The sequence below is a fragment of the Haliaeetus albicilla genome, chromosome W (assembly GCF_947461875.1).
Source record: "Haliaeetus albicilla chromosome W, bHalAlb1.1, whole genome shotgun sequence".
Lineage (NCBI taxonomy): Eukaryota > Metazoa > Chordata > Aves > Accipitriformes > Accipitridae > Haliaeetus > Haliaeetus albicilla.
The window spans coordinates 32,511,437-32,528,179 of NC_091515.1; the positions used below are offsets into that span (position 1 = coordinate 32,511,437).

A 16,743-nucleotide genomic window follows, 5' to 3' on the forward strand; every position below is an offset into this window, starting at 1 on the left:
ACAAGTTATTTTAGCTTTTAAAAAAACGAAAAGAATAACCTGTGCATTTCCCTGATAGACAGAAGTAATCACAGCAGGGTGTCTTTCTACTACCACCCATTTGTATTTTTAATGCTGTTAATTATTACATCTCTTTTTCAGAGTAGGAGGACTGGAAAGAATTAGTAACCAAATTAAATATATACAATTGTCTGCTAACTAGTACTGTCCTCTACCTCTTTGTGGAGATAATATACTGATATTTTAATTTATTTCTTCTTTCCCTGACCCCTTGGATGTAGTAGCTTCTCACTCAAAGAAAAGCACGTGTGCTAGCCAAAAGCTTTTGCGCTCTATTGGGTGTAGGGTTCAATTATATGGAACTTAGTTATCGGGCCTGAAAGTAGCTCATGGTCACAAGAGTGTTCCAGACGCCTTTAGAAGGCCTTGAACAGAATAAACAAGAAGATAGAAAAAGAAAGATCCCAGTTAGAAAAACACAGGTGCACATTCCACGATAAAGGGAACTTGGCACAAACAACCTCAATTCAGGGGCTTATCTTGACCACTTGGACTAAGACAAGTCTTGCATGCTCTAACTAACATAGCCAATTATGTCCTGTGTTTATGCACGTGTACAAAGTGAGTATAACTAACTTTATCTTATGTTTGTGCGCGTGGACAGTATCGATGTAACCAATCACCGCTTATGCTTGTGCGCGTGGACACCAAATGCTTGCATGCAGCAGCCAATCAAAGCTTCTAAACAACTTAGAGAATTGTATAAAAATGATCGGCTAAGCTCAATAAAGTGGCGACTTTAATCATCATATTGGTGTTCTATCGTCTGGGTCCCGCACGGAATAATCCCTAAACCCTACAATTGGGTTGTGTGGCAAGGTTTTGGTAGCGGGGAGGCTACAGGGGTAGCTTCTGTGAGAAGCTGCTAGAAGCTTCCCCTATGTCCAATAGAGCCAATGCCACCTGGCTCCAAGACAGACACGCTGCTGGCCAAGGCTGAGCCAATCAGCAACAGCGGTAGCACCTCTGTGATAACATATTTAAAGAAGGGGAAAAAACTGCTGTGCAACAGCAGCTGGAAGAGAAGAGTGAGAATATGTGAGAGAAACAACTCTGCAGACAGCAAGGTCATTGAAGGAGGGGGAGGAGGTACTCCAGGCGCCAGAGCAGAGATTCCCCTGCAGCCCATGGAGGCCTACGGTGGAGCAGATAACCACCTGCAGCCCGTGGAGGACTCCACGCTGGAGCAAGTGGGTGCACCCAAAGGAGGTGTCCTGGTTTCAGCTGGGATAGAGTTAATTTCCTTTCTAGCAGATGGTATAGTGTTATGTCTTGGGTTCAGTATGAGAAGAATGTTGATAACACTGATGTTTTCAGTTGTTGCTAAGTAATGTTTAAACTAAGTCAAGGATTTTTGAGCTTCTCATGCCTGGCCAGCAAGAAGGCTGGAGGGGCACAAGAAGTTGGGAGGGGACACAGCCAGGGCAGCTGACCCAAACTGGCCAAAGGGGTATTCCATACCATGTGACGTCATGCCTAGTATATAAACTGGGGGGAGTTGGCCTGGGAGGGATCACTGCTCGGGAACTAACTGGGCATTGGTTGGCAAGTGGTGAGCAATTGCACTGTGCATCACTTGTTTTGTATATTCCAATCCTTTTATTATTATTATTATTGTTATTTTATTAGTGTTATCATTATCATTATTCGTTTCTTCTTTTCTGTTCTATTAAACTGTTCTTATCTCAACCCACGAGTTTTACTTTTTTTCTGATTCTCTCCCCCATCCCACTGGGTGGGGGGAGTGAGCGAGCGGCTGCGTGGTGCTTAGTTGCTGGCTGGGGTTACACCATGACAGATGAACTGACCGCAACCCCCATTCCCCATACTCCTTGGAGGGGAGGAGGTAGAGAAAATCAGGAGTGAAGTTGAGCCTGGGAAGAAGGGAGGGGTGGGGGGAAGGTGTTTTAAGATTTGGTTTTATTTCTCCTTACCCTACTCTGGTTGGATTAGCAATAAATGAAATTAATTTCCCCAAGTCAAGTCTGTTTTGCCCATGACGGTAATTGGCGAATGATCTCTCCCTGTCCTTATCTCAACCCATGAGCTTTTTGTTATATTTTCTCCCCCCTGTTCAGCTGAGGAGGGGGAATGATAGAACAGCTTGCTGGGCACCTGGCATCCAGCCAGGGTTAACCTACCACATGTGTAAAAAGCACAATTCATTCAAGTGTTGGGTTTTTTTCTCTGTACATATAACAGCCCTAAAGAAAATAGTCTTAGGACTGATTAGTATAAGATAAACCAATAAGAACACCATTTTACGGTGCAATATAAATCACACAAACAGGAATTTTCAAGTACAAATTTGAACAGAAGAGTGCAAACTTACGGAGGCAGTATCTCTGCAGCCATGAATATTTTCTCCACCAATTCTGAAAGTATACTGAGTAGATGTGCCAAATTAATGTTTACATCTTCATTTTTTTCTAATTTTGAGGGATTTAACTAAAACCAAAAGGGAAAAAGACTAAGTCTCTTGTGTTGAATAGAACTACATATATAATTCAATAATATTACACACTGAATACTATTTCAAAATAAATTAAATATTCTACTGCTGTACAAATTTCAGACTTGTACAGAACTTACAAATCTGCTTCAAGGGCTAGCCAGGAAACTAATGTGAAAAAGCAATGTTTTTAAGTTCTAGTGCACTATGCTTTTAACAGCACAAACATTTAACACTATCCATAACTACCCATCCTTTTTTAACTACATATATTTTCATATCTTTTATTCCAGTCTTCTGAGGAGACTGCCTGCCTGCCTGCCCGCCCCCCCCCCCCCTTCCATAATTAAGTTCAAGTGAAACAGAAGTTATGAGGGTCATTTTAGAAATAAAGATAGGATCTAACACAAGCAGTTAATGTAAGGGATTTTTAAAATGAAACTAAGTTCAGACATTGACTTCTAGTATATCCAGAGCTTAACACAAGTTATTTAGGGTAGGCCATTCAGTAACTGCTACAAAAGAACTTACAATTGCTAAAGACTAAATACACAATTTAAAGAAATTTGAGTTTAAAAAATTATTTAAAAGTGATGCTATGAAGATTGTTCAAGCTAACATTTAGAAAAAACTCATAATCAGTTCAGTTCCAGTATTGAAATTATTTCTGAAGGATTAATAAATGCTTCCAAAGCAAACAACCAGTAGATCATAATTTCAACAAATCAAAATTTAAAAAAAAACATAGTTCAAGGTATCACCTCACAGGACTGCTTGCTCTCCATTATCTTTAATATACTGTCTTTCAGTGCATGGTGAACAAAACGTGTTGCTGTGGCTTTCATATATTGCTCCATAAGCGTACTTGCTAAAGTGGTGGCACGAAACAAAGTAGTAGCTTCATCTGAAAAAAATAAAGTGAAAAATTGGGAAAAAGAGACAACAAAAAGCAGAGGAAAAAATATGCTGTGTTCACAGTTTGATATATGATGTAATTAAGGGAGGAGATGGAAATGAAGACATGGGAGCCCTTCCCTCACCAGAGTTTCAGTAAATGTTAGTGCAATTAGTACAGTACCTTCCATGCTTATTTCCCTGTCATTTAGTGCTCGTAACAATAGTGACTCAAGCTTTTCATGAAGAAAAATCTTCAATAAAATGCCAGCCAACAATGTTCTATCTTGTCCACAAACATGTGATAAGGCATAGACCACATGCATCTCTTTCTGGAGTATGAGCTGAAAGAAAACCGGAATAATGTTCAGAAACTTGTCCTAACACGACAGTCACTACAAATACTACTTAGCGATGTCTACTAGTGTTATTGAAATCTCTCTCAAACAACAAAGAAAGTGAATTTTGAAAAACTAAGGAAACAAACTTAATACCTCTTTAAACTCACTGTACTCCTCTTCTGGCATGATCTTCTCCATAGAATATCTTGCTCGAACACGCAAAGATCCTGGCTCAATACCCTTCAGTGGTATATGGGAACTGAGTTGAAACCACTCATCTGTTGCATGTCCTTTCTGTAATCGGCTTAATTGGCAACGCATAAACACTTTAGGAAAAAAGCATTGTTAAGTAGGTTATCTCCAGCAAAACAGTGCTAGCATTGAATAAAAAAGAGTTTGTTTTCAGCACATCATCTTGTTTCAGCAAAAGAGTATTAATAAAAACAATCAAAATTTGTGCCATCAAATATATTGTCAGATTATCTCTTAGATGGTAGAGGGCAGATTTAGATCAGCATCCTGGTTTTGGCTGGGATAGAGTTAATTTCCTTTCTAGCAGATGGTATAGTGTTATGTCTTGGGTTCAGTATGAGAAGAATGTTGATAACACACTGATGGTTTCAGTTGTTGCTAAGTAGTGTTTAGACTAAGTCAAGGATTTTTCAGCTTGTGATGCCCAGCCAGCAAGAAGGCTGGAGGGGAACAAGAAGTTGGGAGGGGACACAGCCAGGGCAGCTGACCCAAACTGGCCAAAAGGGTATTCCATACCATGTGACATCATGCCCAGTATATAAACTGCAGGGAGTTGGCTTGGGAGGGATTGCTGCTCGGGAACTAACTGCGCATCGGTCAGCGAGTGGTGAGCAACTGCATTGTGCATCACCTGTTTTGTATATTCCAATCCTTTTATTATTATTATTATTATTATTATTGTCATTTTATTATTGTTATTATTATCATTATTAGTTTCTTCTTTTCTGTTCTATTAAACTATTCTTATCTCAACCCATCAGTTTTACTTTTTTTCCCATGCTCTCCCCCATCCCACTGGGTTGGGGGAGTGAGCAAGCAGCTGCGTGGTGCTTAGTTGCTGGCTGGGGTTAAACCACGACAATTAGATATTAGGAAGAAATTCTTTACTGTGAGGTGGTGAAACACTGGAACAGGTTGCCCAGAGAAGTTGTGGATACCTCCTCCCTGGAAGTGTTCAAGGCCAGGTTGGACGAGGGTTTGAGCAACCTGATCGAGTGGAAGGTATCCCTGCCCATGGCAGGGGGGTTCGAACTAGATGATCTTTAAGGTCCCTTCCAACCCAAACCATTCTATGATTCTATGATTTTGCTCTACAGACTTGACTGCATGAGGTGACTGCCTCTAATATAAAACCATTTTCTTTTTCAACGTGAATTAATCTGAAATTAACCAACTATCCTGGTGCAAAACCACACCAGAACTTCCATTCCAGCTGAACCCTATGTGGAACTGCCCTAAGGCATTTACTGATTTAACTGTCTGATCAAATTTGAGCATCCCAATTTTCAGTAGGAACAGATGAAATCTAACAATATATTCCAGAGGTTTTGTGGGTTTTTTTCCAAGCCATATTTATATATTTATTTGAATATATTATTAACAAACTGTTAGAGAAACAAAGAAAACAAGTAGAACTGATGCTAAAGTGTTTAGTATAATTTCTGAATATTTGAAATACCTTTTAAAAGCAAAAATACAAAAATAATAATGTAATGAACGCTCATAATAGGCAAATTTCAAAGTGAAAGACTTGAAAACTAAAGAAATATTTTTAAATGCCTATATTGGGTCTGCTGGGATGGAGTTAACTTTCCCCATAGCAGCCCTCATAGTGCTGTGCTCTGTATCTGTAGCTAGAAAGGTGTTGATAACAAACCCGTTTTGGCTACTGCTGAGCAGTGCTCCCACAGCATCAAGGCTGTCTCTCCAACCCCACTCCTCAAAGGCCAGCAGGCTGGGGGTGGGCAAAAGGTTGGGAGGGGACATAGCCAGGACAGCTGACCCAAACTGACCAAAGGGATATTCCATACCATATGATGTCATGCTCAGCAATAAAAGCTAAGAGAAAGGAGGAGAGGGGGGCATTCGTTATTAAGGTGTTTGTCTTCCAAAGCAACCACTATGCACACTGAGGCCCTACTTCCCAGGAAGTGGCTGGACATCGCTTGCTGATGGGAAATAGAGAATAAATCTTTTTGTTTTCCTTTGCTTCCACGTGCAGCCTTTGCTTTTCTTTACTTCCCAGGAAGTGGCTGGACATCGCTTGCTGATGGGAAATAGAGAATAAATCTTTTTGTTTTCCTTTGCTTCCACGTGCAGCCTTTGCTTTTCTTTATTAAGCTGCCTTTATCTTGACCCACGAGTTTTTCATCTTATTTTCTCCTCCTGTCCCACTGAGGAGGGGGAGTGAGAGAGGATCTTGATGGACACCTGACAGCCAGCCAAGTTCAACCCATCACAAATACTGAAAAAAATAGCCCTCATACTTGTATCATTTTGGTATTTAGTTTTGTGTGTTACAATGGAAGAAAAAGCAGTGAAACCAATACTAGATTTTCGGGTCCTCAGTCTGCTTTATGACAGGAAAAACAAGCAGGAAAGTTAACTTAATGGGTTAGCTGGGAAGATGAACCTCGCATTACTCCCACTTCAGAGCAACCTATGTTTAATAACTGTGGCTACAAAGGAGAAATGTTCAGAAAGGTAACCAACCAATTTTCTTGCTTTTGGAGAGGTTAAGGGTTTAGGCAACACAGCACACAGGCAAGTTGGATAAGGTATCTTTTAGCTCAATTTTCCCCCCATATACTTAAAATATTTAATAGGTATGAGGATCTAGGCAGAGATGCTTGTTAATTCAAGTTGATATGGTCTAATCCTTACACCAAAATGAAAGGACTGGTAGGTTATGCTCTAAGAGTCTACCTAACCATAATCAAGAAACATTGCCAATCCTCCTGACCTAGATAAGGAAACAATCTATAACCTTCCACCAGTTGGATACATCTAAATATAGCAGTCTCCTTAATCTGGACAGCGAGAAGGAAACTACAAAAACACTTTAAAAGAATTTACCAAAGTATTCCATTCATGAATTATCCTTTGAAAGGTTCTTTTACTAACCAAAGCTTTGGCCCAGATTAAGAATTTTCTGGCTCAAATGAATCGAAGGACTGTGCAAGAACAAGGTCACAACTGCAATTAGAAAGTCCTTTTGTCTGTCAAATGAAATACATTTTTCCTTCTTGTCCTGGTTTCAGCTGGGATAGAGTTAACTGTCTTCCTAGTAGCTGGTACAGTGCTATGTTTTGAGTTCAGTATGCAAAGAATGTTGATAACACTGATGTTTTCAGTTGTTGCTAAGTAATGTTTAGACTATAGTCAAGGATTTTTCAGCTTCTCATGCCCAGCCAGTGAGAAAGCTGGAGGGGCACAAGAAGTTGGCACAGGACACAGCCAGGGCACCTGACCCAAAGTGGCCAACAGGGTATTCCATACCATGTGACATCATGTCTAGTATATAAACGGGGGAGTGGGGGTGGGGGGATTGCTGCTCGGGGACTAATTGGGTGTTGATCAGCAGGTGGTGAGCAATTGCATTGTGCATCACTTGTATATTCCAGTCCTTTTATTATTACTATTGTCATTTTATTAGTGTTATCATTATCATTATTAGTTTCTTCTTTTCTGTTCTATTAAACCGTTCTTATCTCAACCCACGAGTTTTACTACTTTTCCCGATTCTCTCCCCCATCCCACTGGGTGGGGGAGAAGTGAGTGAGCATCTGCATGGTGCTTAGTTGATGACTGGGGTTAAACCACGACACTTCTGCTATGCAGAAACTTTTCTAGTCAGAGGAAAGGGCAAGAGTTTTGAAATTGAATTAGGTTCCGCAAGAGCATTCAGTCTTAGAAGTATTTCTTCTACTTTGGTCAAGGTTTCCCTACAAATCTTTTCTTTAAGAGGAAAAAAAAGAGAAAGAAATTGACACTGAGGCAAACATAACAGGCCAGTAACACAATACATGCAAACCAAAGCCAACAGCAACAGATTATAAATGCTGTGCCAGGCTTTGGGACAGGTCTGAACACAACAGAAAAGTACTTGGAACAAATCTTGGGCAGGAGGGTGTCTGCACTGCAGGCAACAGAGAGGATGCAAAGGGCTGAAGTTACAAGACAAGTATGGTGGGAAACAAAATACCTTGAAAGCCAAAAAACCACATTGTGTGGCTCAGAATCCAGGTGTGGGTTTTCTGGGGAGGGTTTTTGGTTTGGGTTTGTTTGGGGTTTTTTTGGTTTGGGTTTGTTTTTTTTTTTTGAAAGCTGATAAGTCTTACCATCTTGCTAGTAGTTCACTGGAATAGAAAAATAAAAACAAAACAGCTGAAGAAGCTGTGTACTTAACAGGAGGAAAGTAAATTCTTGGGAACACAGATGAGAGAGAATGGGGGGGAAAAACAGGATGACAGAGGACTGAAGCAAATTTTGTTCTACAGACTGTCAAGTTGGATTTTTATTTATTTATTTTTAAGTGAGGAAAGTACTACCTTTCCTCCCTCTTTCTCACTGGAACCAACAAAAAAACCTGAAAAGGACAAAAGAAATTCCACACAGTTGGGCTTAAAACAGATTAAAGAAATTAACTTAGTGGAATGTAACATTTTATGGAGCAGATTAATTCTGACAGCTTCTCTTTCCTCTTTTTTTTTTTTTTTGTAAACATGGTCACAGCATAACATAATAGGTATACTGGAATAGAGCTAGAAAAGCCATCAGATACACAGGATTGGATTACTGTGCATTTTACTACTAAAAAACATGCAGGTTCTTATTGTAAAAACATTAATGCAGAGTCAGTAACAGACATCCAAAACATACCAATAAAGCTGTATAGCAATCACAGAATATACTTAATTCTCTTGTGACAGTGTTTGATGAGCAATGAAAATTCTATCCATTGTTGCAATATATACGCATCTTTTACAGAAAAATACTTACATATATCTGGATCTTTACTTTTCTTTGTTTTGTTACTAAGACTTATCTCAAATCTATTAATATCAGATGAAAGATCACTAGGGGAAAAGACAGAAAGCCTCAATTAATACTATATTTGGCCAACATTTAAACTTATTCTAAAGTTATTTCAATTCTGAGTTCTCATGATAAGCCAAAGACAATTATATTAACAAAGATACATAGATGCATACACAAAATTCTACCCGTGCATTTGTGGCTGAAAGGTGGCTGCTATATAACCATGCATACAGTATTTTTAAAAAGCATATGCAAAACAATACAGCGTAAAGAATCTTAAATGCAATTCAACTTTCAAGTGAAATTCAATAATTCAATAAGATTAAGACTTACTCAAAGACAAATTCTTCTGACCATACAGGGTTCTGCCCTTCTCTGATATGTGTTTTTGCTACCTGGACACTATTCAGGTAGATGTTACAATATGGATTAGTAAAATGTTTTACTGGGAGCGTATGAGCTTCTTCTACATGCAAAATAAGACTGCTGACCTAAAGAAAATACACAAAATTTATTTCTTTTTTTTTAAAAAAGAAAGAATGGAATTCCCCCCCATGTGAAGGCTTAATGTTAAGGTATAAATATTAAATACAAAATATAATTTTGTAATAGAAAGAGCAGGGAACAGGAATAATGGAACAAGATTTTAAGAGGCACCAGTCACAAATTAAGACCAACTCAAATAACTTGAAAATAAACCTCCAGCACCATAGTTTTAACTCATCTTATTTTTTACTTTTAAAACCATCACTACGAGACATTAAGATTTGCAAGTACTAACTTTTCTATGCATAGAAAATTCTACTGAAGTCAAAGACTTGTATCTTAAGACCCATGGACAACTCCACACACAATGCCATATTTGTTGCTTTCCTAACAGATTGGGCTCAACATGAGTCAGCAGCGTGCCCTGGCAGCCAAGAGGGCTAACCACATCCTGGGGTGCATTAAACACAGCATAACCAGCCGGTAAAAAGAGGTGATTATCCCTCTGTATTTAGCGTTGGTGCAGCCTCACCTTGACTATTGTGTGCAGTTCTAGGCCCCACAATTTAAGAAGAATGTTAAGGTCCTTGAATGCGTCCAGAGGAGGGCAACAAAGCTGGTGAAAGGGCTGGAAGGCATGTCCTATGAGGAGCAGCTAAGGACTTTGGGTTTGTCTAGTTTGGAGAGAAGGAGGCTGAGTGGCGACCTCATTGCTCTCTACAGCTTCCTGAGGAGGGGAAGTGGAGAGGGAGGTGCTGATCTCTTCTCCCTGGTATCCAGTGACAGGACACATGGGAATGGTTCAAAGCTGCGCCAGGGGAGGTTCAGACTTGACAATAGAAAACAATTCTTTACCGAGAGGGTGGTCAAACACTGGAACAGTCTTCCTAGAGAGGTGGTCAATGCCCTGTGCCTGTCAGTGTTTAAGAGGCATTTGGACAATGCCCTTAATACTATGCTTTACCTATTGATCAGCCCTGAAGCAGTCAGGCAGTTGGACTAGATGATCGTTGTAGGTCCCTCCCAACTGAAATATTCTATTCTATTCTAAACAACAGTAGATTACATAAAATACCCTTGTTTAACACACTACACTGTTTTCTCCCTGTTAAAAGGAAGATATTAGTTTGTACCATAGATTCTCAAAATAATAGCACATGAAACTCAATTTCCAAAAAAAGAGAAGTGAACTTTCTGAAATAATTTATATTAAATACATTTTAAACAGTTTACTATTTTACAAACTTCTAAACTGCATGTAATTCATAGCTTAATCAAATATCTACTAATATCAACTGAAGTCAATTTAGACAAATACAGGAAATATCATACTTGATCAGGTCAAAATTTCATTTAAATCCAAATATTCAGTATCAGAAGTTTCAAAGGGCAGTTCAAGAAACCCTGAAACTGATATAATTTCTGTAAGACAGTCATGGAAGTATGATTTTTTTATATTTATACACTTTATGTACCTTGATCATTCGTGCTTTTTATACTTTTCACCTCTCTAAATAGTGCAATACTTCCCACACTTATTTACTTGGAAATTCTTTTACTCATTCCAGCCTATAATAAAAATAATTTTCTCATTTCCTTCATGCATTTTGATATAAGATGATCAAAACTAACTGTATCCTAAATGAGAATACCATAAATATTAAATAGCATCTACTTTCTATTCTATTCTTTCATGCAGCCTAACATTTTCTTTGCTTTTGGAAGTACAGAATTAGTTCAGATGATCACTCTGTAGGTGCTTCGCTTTTGTGGCTCCCAATTTCTTCTGCCAGTTCATATATCAATTTACCTAATTTATTTTAGTTCTTCAGAAGTATTCAGTCATCTTTAATGCTGACCACAGAATAATTCTGCATTTCCTAAGAAAAAAATTTATTCCTTTTTCCATAGACTGATAAAACAGCTACTTCTAACATTCGTAGCATTCAAATATACGAAGGATTCTTGATTCCTGTTATTCTCCAATCATCACTGATGTAGCCATTTATGACTATCTGTCCTTCACCTCTGAAAGAAATTCTGGCCACAACAGTACTCTCAAGAGACCAAAAGAAATTACACCATAATCACAGTTCAGCATGTATTTGTCACTGAAAAATGAATATTAGTTATACTAGTATTCTGGTTACATGTGACATAAGCCTGTCAAATCTGGTGAATTGTAAGAGTTAAAACAATACAAATACTGAACTGTTGACACTTTTACTGAAATGTGGTCAGAAATTAATACCTAGAAAAGCATCTGCCAATTGCCCAAAAACATTTTGTTCTAGATATTATAATACAGTGGAAGTCATTCCAGTTGGTTTAACAAAGGTACTGCATAACTCCGTGTCCTGGTTTCAGCTGGGATAGAGTTAATTGTCTTCCTAGTAGCTGGTACAGTGCTATGTTTTGAGTTCAGTATGCAAAGAATGCTGATAACACTGATGTTTTCAGTTGTTGCTCAGTAATGTTTAGTCTAAAGTCAAGGATTTTTCAGCTTCTCATGCCCAGCCAACAAGAAGGCTGGAGGGGCACAAGAAGTTGGGAGGGGACACAGCCAGGGCAGCTGACCCAAACTGGCCAATGGTGTATTCCATACCATGTGACGTCCCATCTAGTATATAAACTGGGGGGAGTGGGGGCGGGGGAATCGCTGCTCGGGGACTCGCTGGGTGTCGATCGGTGGGTGGTGAGCAATTGCACTGTGCATCATTTGTATATTCCAATCCTTTTATTATTGCTGTTGTCATTTTATTAGTGTTATCATTATTAGTTTCTTCTTTTCTGTTCTATTAAACCATTCTTATCTGAACCCATGAGTTTTACTCTTTTTCCCCGATTCTCTCCCCCATCCCACTGGGTGGGGGGAAGCGAGTGAGTGACTGCGTGGTACTTAGTTGCTGGCTGGGGTTAAACCACAACACTCCAAGAAAAAGAAAGTACACGCAGGATGTACTATTGTTGAAAGGAACGTTCCGAGATGTATCATCATCATTTTGCAACAAGGAGACCAACTCTCCCCCTCCCGTATCTATATAACTTCACCTGACGTAGACGTTTATTTGATGTCCCTGGACTGTTTTTTCTTAAACTGCAAAACATCTGCAGAGCCTTCATCCAGTCCTAAGAGAGAAAGGCACAAAACAGTGTAACAAAAAGTCAGATTCAGCTTCTTGCAGTAGAACAGACATGTCTAAAAAAAAAAAAAAAACCCAAAAAAAACCCTCACTGAAGTATCTGAAGTTGTTTCTTTAGCTTAAAAAGAACCAACTTGTATGCAATTCAAAGTATGAAAATTTGAATAGCAAAGTAAAAATCATATCTTTCTCAGTAAAACTAAATAAACATTTGCAAATCTGAAAGTGTCTGGTTTAGAAATATCAAGCATTACTAATGGATATACAGTGTGACCTTTATCAATATTCCAGATTAGTCATATTGAATTAAATAAAAAATGGTATATAAAATGAAGCAAGACTTGGTTGCTTCTGAGAAAATAAGTCAACAAGTCAAACTGTTCTGATCATTCTCTCCTCTATTTTTATAGTTCAGTTGTATTTTACTCCACATGCTTCAAAAAAAAAAAAAAAAAAGCAGCATTAACAGAAAAACACTGAAAAATATAACCTACACCCCCATTCTCTCTGCTCACAAATACATAAAGCAGAGTAGATACTTCAGAAGTTGGAAGATATGCTATAGCCTCATTCCCATGTTTTCACACCCCCCCCCAAATTTTGTAAGCTCTTATGAAGCACAAAATTTAGGCTTTGACTAACATTCATAAGGGTGTAGCTCAAAGATCTGCTACCTACTCTCAAAGTACAATTTAATAATATTAATAAAGAAAAAAACATTTTCAGTCTTACCCTTTACATTACCTTCCACGTTTTTAAAATACAGGTACATTCTATATTGCAGCTATTCTCAGGTAAACCACAGTGGGAGTAAAGTTTTAGCTTTCAAAACCTTCCACAAAAGGAAGAATTGTCAACTATGCATCACATTTTTATTAGCTTGCTTTCTTATTCAAATAAGGAAAAGCAAATAAAGAACCATAGGACCTACTAAATACTCTAAATTAATCTAAATATTTCCTAGATACAAAGTCATCTTTATTCCCCTTCCTAACAGGAAAACCTATCCCCTTAAATGCCAAAGTTTACAGCAGCAAGTATGAACAATACACCATAGTATGCACAATGACACTAGCATATGAGGCTACACTCTACATTACATTCACTTAATGGTTTGTACAAACCTCAGACAACATGCAATCCGTTGGACAGCTGCTTTGATATTTACCACATTCTATAAAACTCATCGAGTTTTCCTTACTATACCAACAAAACTATTCTTCTGTGAAATGTTACAAGGTACAGACAGCTGTAACTTCTGAGAACGGAAGTATCAGTAAAACATCTGACTTGCCCAAACCAGAATCATTTTATAAAAGAAATCCCAGTATTCTGTATAAATGCAGTAAACAGCTTAAGCGTTAAGCAAATCTAAACCAAAAGCAGATTACACCAAATGTTCAGAAAACAGGACAGGTGTAGTGGGTTGACCCTGGCTGGAGGCCAGGTGCCCACCAAAGCCATTCTATCACTCCCCCTCCTCAGCTGGACAGGGGAGAGAAAATATAACGAAAGGCTCGTGGGTCGAGATAAGGACAGGGAGATCACTCAGCAATTACTGTCACGGGCAAAACAGACTTGACTCGGGGAAAATTAATTTAACTTATTACCAATCTAATCACAGTAGGATAATGAGAAATAAAACCAAATCTTAAAACACCTTCCCCCCACCCCTCCCTTCTTCCCAGGCACAACTTTACACCTGAGTTCTCTACCTCCTCCCCCAAAGTGGTGCAGGGGGACAGGGAATGGGAGTTGCGGTCAGTTCATCACACATTGTCTCTGCCGCTCCTTCCTCCTCAAGGGGAGGACTCTTCACACTCTTCCCCTGCTCCAGCGTGGGGTCCCTCCCACGGGAGACAGTCCTTCACCAACTTCTCCAACGTGAGTCCTTCCCACGGGCTACATTTCTTCATGAACTGCTCCAGCATGGGTCCCTTCTGCAGGGTGCAGTCCTTCAGGAGCACACTGCTCCAGCGTGGGTCCCCTGCAGGTTCACAAGTCCTGCCAGAAAACCTGCTCCTACGTGGGCTCCTCTCTCCACGGGTCCACAGGTCCTGCCAGGAGCCTGCTCCAGCCTGGGCTTCCCACAGGGTCACAGCCTCCTTCGGGCATCCACCTGCTCCACGTGGGGACCTCCATGGGCTGCAGGGGGACAGCCTGCCTCACCATGGTCTTCACCACGGGCTGCAGGGGAATCTCTGCTCTGGTGCCTGGAGCACTTCCTCCCCCTCCTTCTTCACTGACCTTGGTGTCTGCAGGGTTGTTTCTCTTACATGTTCTCACTCCTCTCTCCAGCTGCAGTTTCTGTGCCGCAGCAACTTTTTTCACTTTCTTAAATATGTTATCACAGATGTGCTACCACTGTTGCTGATTGGCTCAGCCTTGGCCAGCAGCGCATCTGTCTTGGAGCTAGGTAGCATTGGCTCTGTCGGACCTAGGGGAAGCTTCTAGCAGCTTCTCACAGAAGCCACCCCTGTAACCCCCCTGCTACCAAAACCTTGCCACACAAACCCAATACAACAGGATATTCTGCCTACTACACATTCTTAAATAAAATCAAATGCATAGCTTAACTTCTGACACAACAGGTATATTTCAGAGCTCTGGAATACCAAAACAACTTCATGAATAAGAACATTGTCACATCTTCCATATGCTCTACTGTTGGTGAGTGACTTTTAGAGAATTAGACTCCATTCCTACAATTCTTAATCAGCAAACATTAACTGCTAGAGAGCTAATAACTAAATGATACCAATGTAAAACAAAAAACGCCTTATTTTTCGTGCAAGATCAGGGCCTAAGACTATGAACAACAACCAATTTATGGACAGGACAAATAATTGTAAAAGGCTCAATAGATTTTGATTGGTGGGCATACCTGCATTAGCATTTTAGTTCATATCAGGAATGTGATCTTGAAGCGAAACTCCCACTTACCATGCTCTAGTTCATTACATGGAAGAGTGTTGGAGAGCAAACATTTTTTTTTGGACTGAACTACTCCAAAAGATATTCTCCAGAAATATCTAATGGAAACTAATGGAAGTTCAGTCCATGGAACCAGACTAGAACTTGTCCAAAGTAAAATCCCTAAAGCGCAGGTAATGTAGGTGTTAGATTCTCAGCACCAACTATTTCCCTTACAGATTTGCTACTATTGCATGGTAATATTTGCTAATGTAGACATAGCCACCATCTGTGGTACGCTTGCTTTCTGTTAGAGAAGGATAATATCATTAAACACTACAAACCAAAAAATTACTTTTAAAATTATATTTACCAACAAAAGCTCTCACCTGTGCTTGTTCTGGAGTTTCTCCTGCAAAGTAAAAGATGTAATGCTCTTCACTGAAGTGCTGAACTACTATCTGAAAACAGTTTGGCCTTAAAAACAAACAAAACAAAAATGTAGCATTATCATACTTGGAAACAGGAAAAACCCAAACAAGAAAAGTTTCTACATGCTTCAAAAGTGCATTTTGGTTTGAATGAATTATGTAATTTCAAGAAAATTGCACTGCAGTTCAACTAGTTTGTTTCAGAATGTTTAAGAAACTTGGAACAGTTTGTATTGAATATGCATATATACTGACTTACAGTTGAGGCAAAATACACCTGATAACATAAAAGACTTGTTAATGAGGACTATTCCCCACAAACATTTTAAATGATGCATAGGTTCAGCATTAGTTCCCAACCACTTAATCATGCATTATGGATTTGTTGTTTTAGGAGTTCAGGAAACTATATTAACATAAGGAATTCCTTATCTGAACGAGTTCCACAGCTCTCACAACCAATAAAACGTGTATTGGATCACATACTAATCATTGAATACATGTGATATAAACTTCTAAAGCTTTAAATGCAATTATAACATCTTTGCCATTTTATGTATCTACACTCATTTGTCAAGAAGTATCAAAAATATTTAGTACTGTTACATTACAAGCTAAAGTGCACACTTGATTCACGGCCTTCCATATTACATTCAAGGGAATTTAGCTCTCCCAAACACAGGGTTACATGAAGGATCTTACTTTACTTGCAAATGATGTTTCAGTCTTCCCTTCCCCCCATCCATTGCTTAGGGAAATACTGGCATAGCATTTTGTGGCCATGCCCACAGGAGGATTGGGGAGGGGGAGGGGGGCAAGAAGTAGCCAAGTCAAGGGCTACTTAAATCATTGTCACCAAAGACATGCAAAGCTACAGCCCTCACTGTACTTCTGAGAAAAGGGGAAAGGTAGTTTTTACCACCTACTTAAAATATAAGAGGAATTTTGTC

At 39.2% G+C, this 16,743-nt stretch overlaps 1 protein-coding gene across 1 annotated transcript in view; it reads right to left on the reverse strand.

The window, feature by feature from the left end:
* Positions 1-16,743, reverse strand: part of LOC138683476 (ras GTPase-activating protein 1-like) — a 117,148-nt gene that overhangs the window by 35,524 nt on the left and 64,881 nt on the right. The window contains exons 12-19 of the mRNA XM_069775334.1: positions 15,752-15,839; positions 12,358-12,435; positions 9,154-9,311; positions 8,782-8,858; positions 3,901-4,073; positions 3,591-3,750; positions 3,274-3,416; positions 2,393-2,508 (exon numbers count right to left, since the gene is read on the reverse strand). Of these exons, the coding sequence (XP_069631435.1) occupies positions 2,393-2,508; positions 3,274-3,416; positions 3,591-3,750; positions 3,901-4,073; positions 8,782-8,858; positions 9,154-9,311; positions 12,358-12,435; positions 15,752-15,839 (993 nt within the window). The remainder of the gene's footprint in view (positions 1-2,392; positions 2,509-3,273; positions 3,417-3,590; positions 3,751-3,900; positions 4,074-8,781; positions 8,859-9,153; positions 9,312-12,357; positions 12,436-15,751; positions 15,840-16,743) is intronic.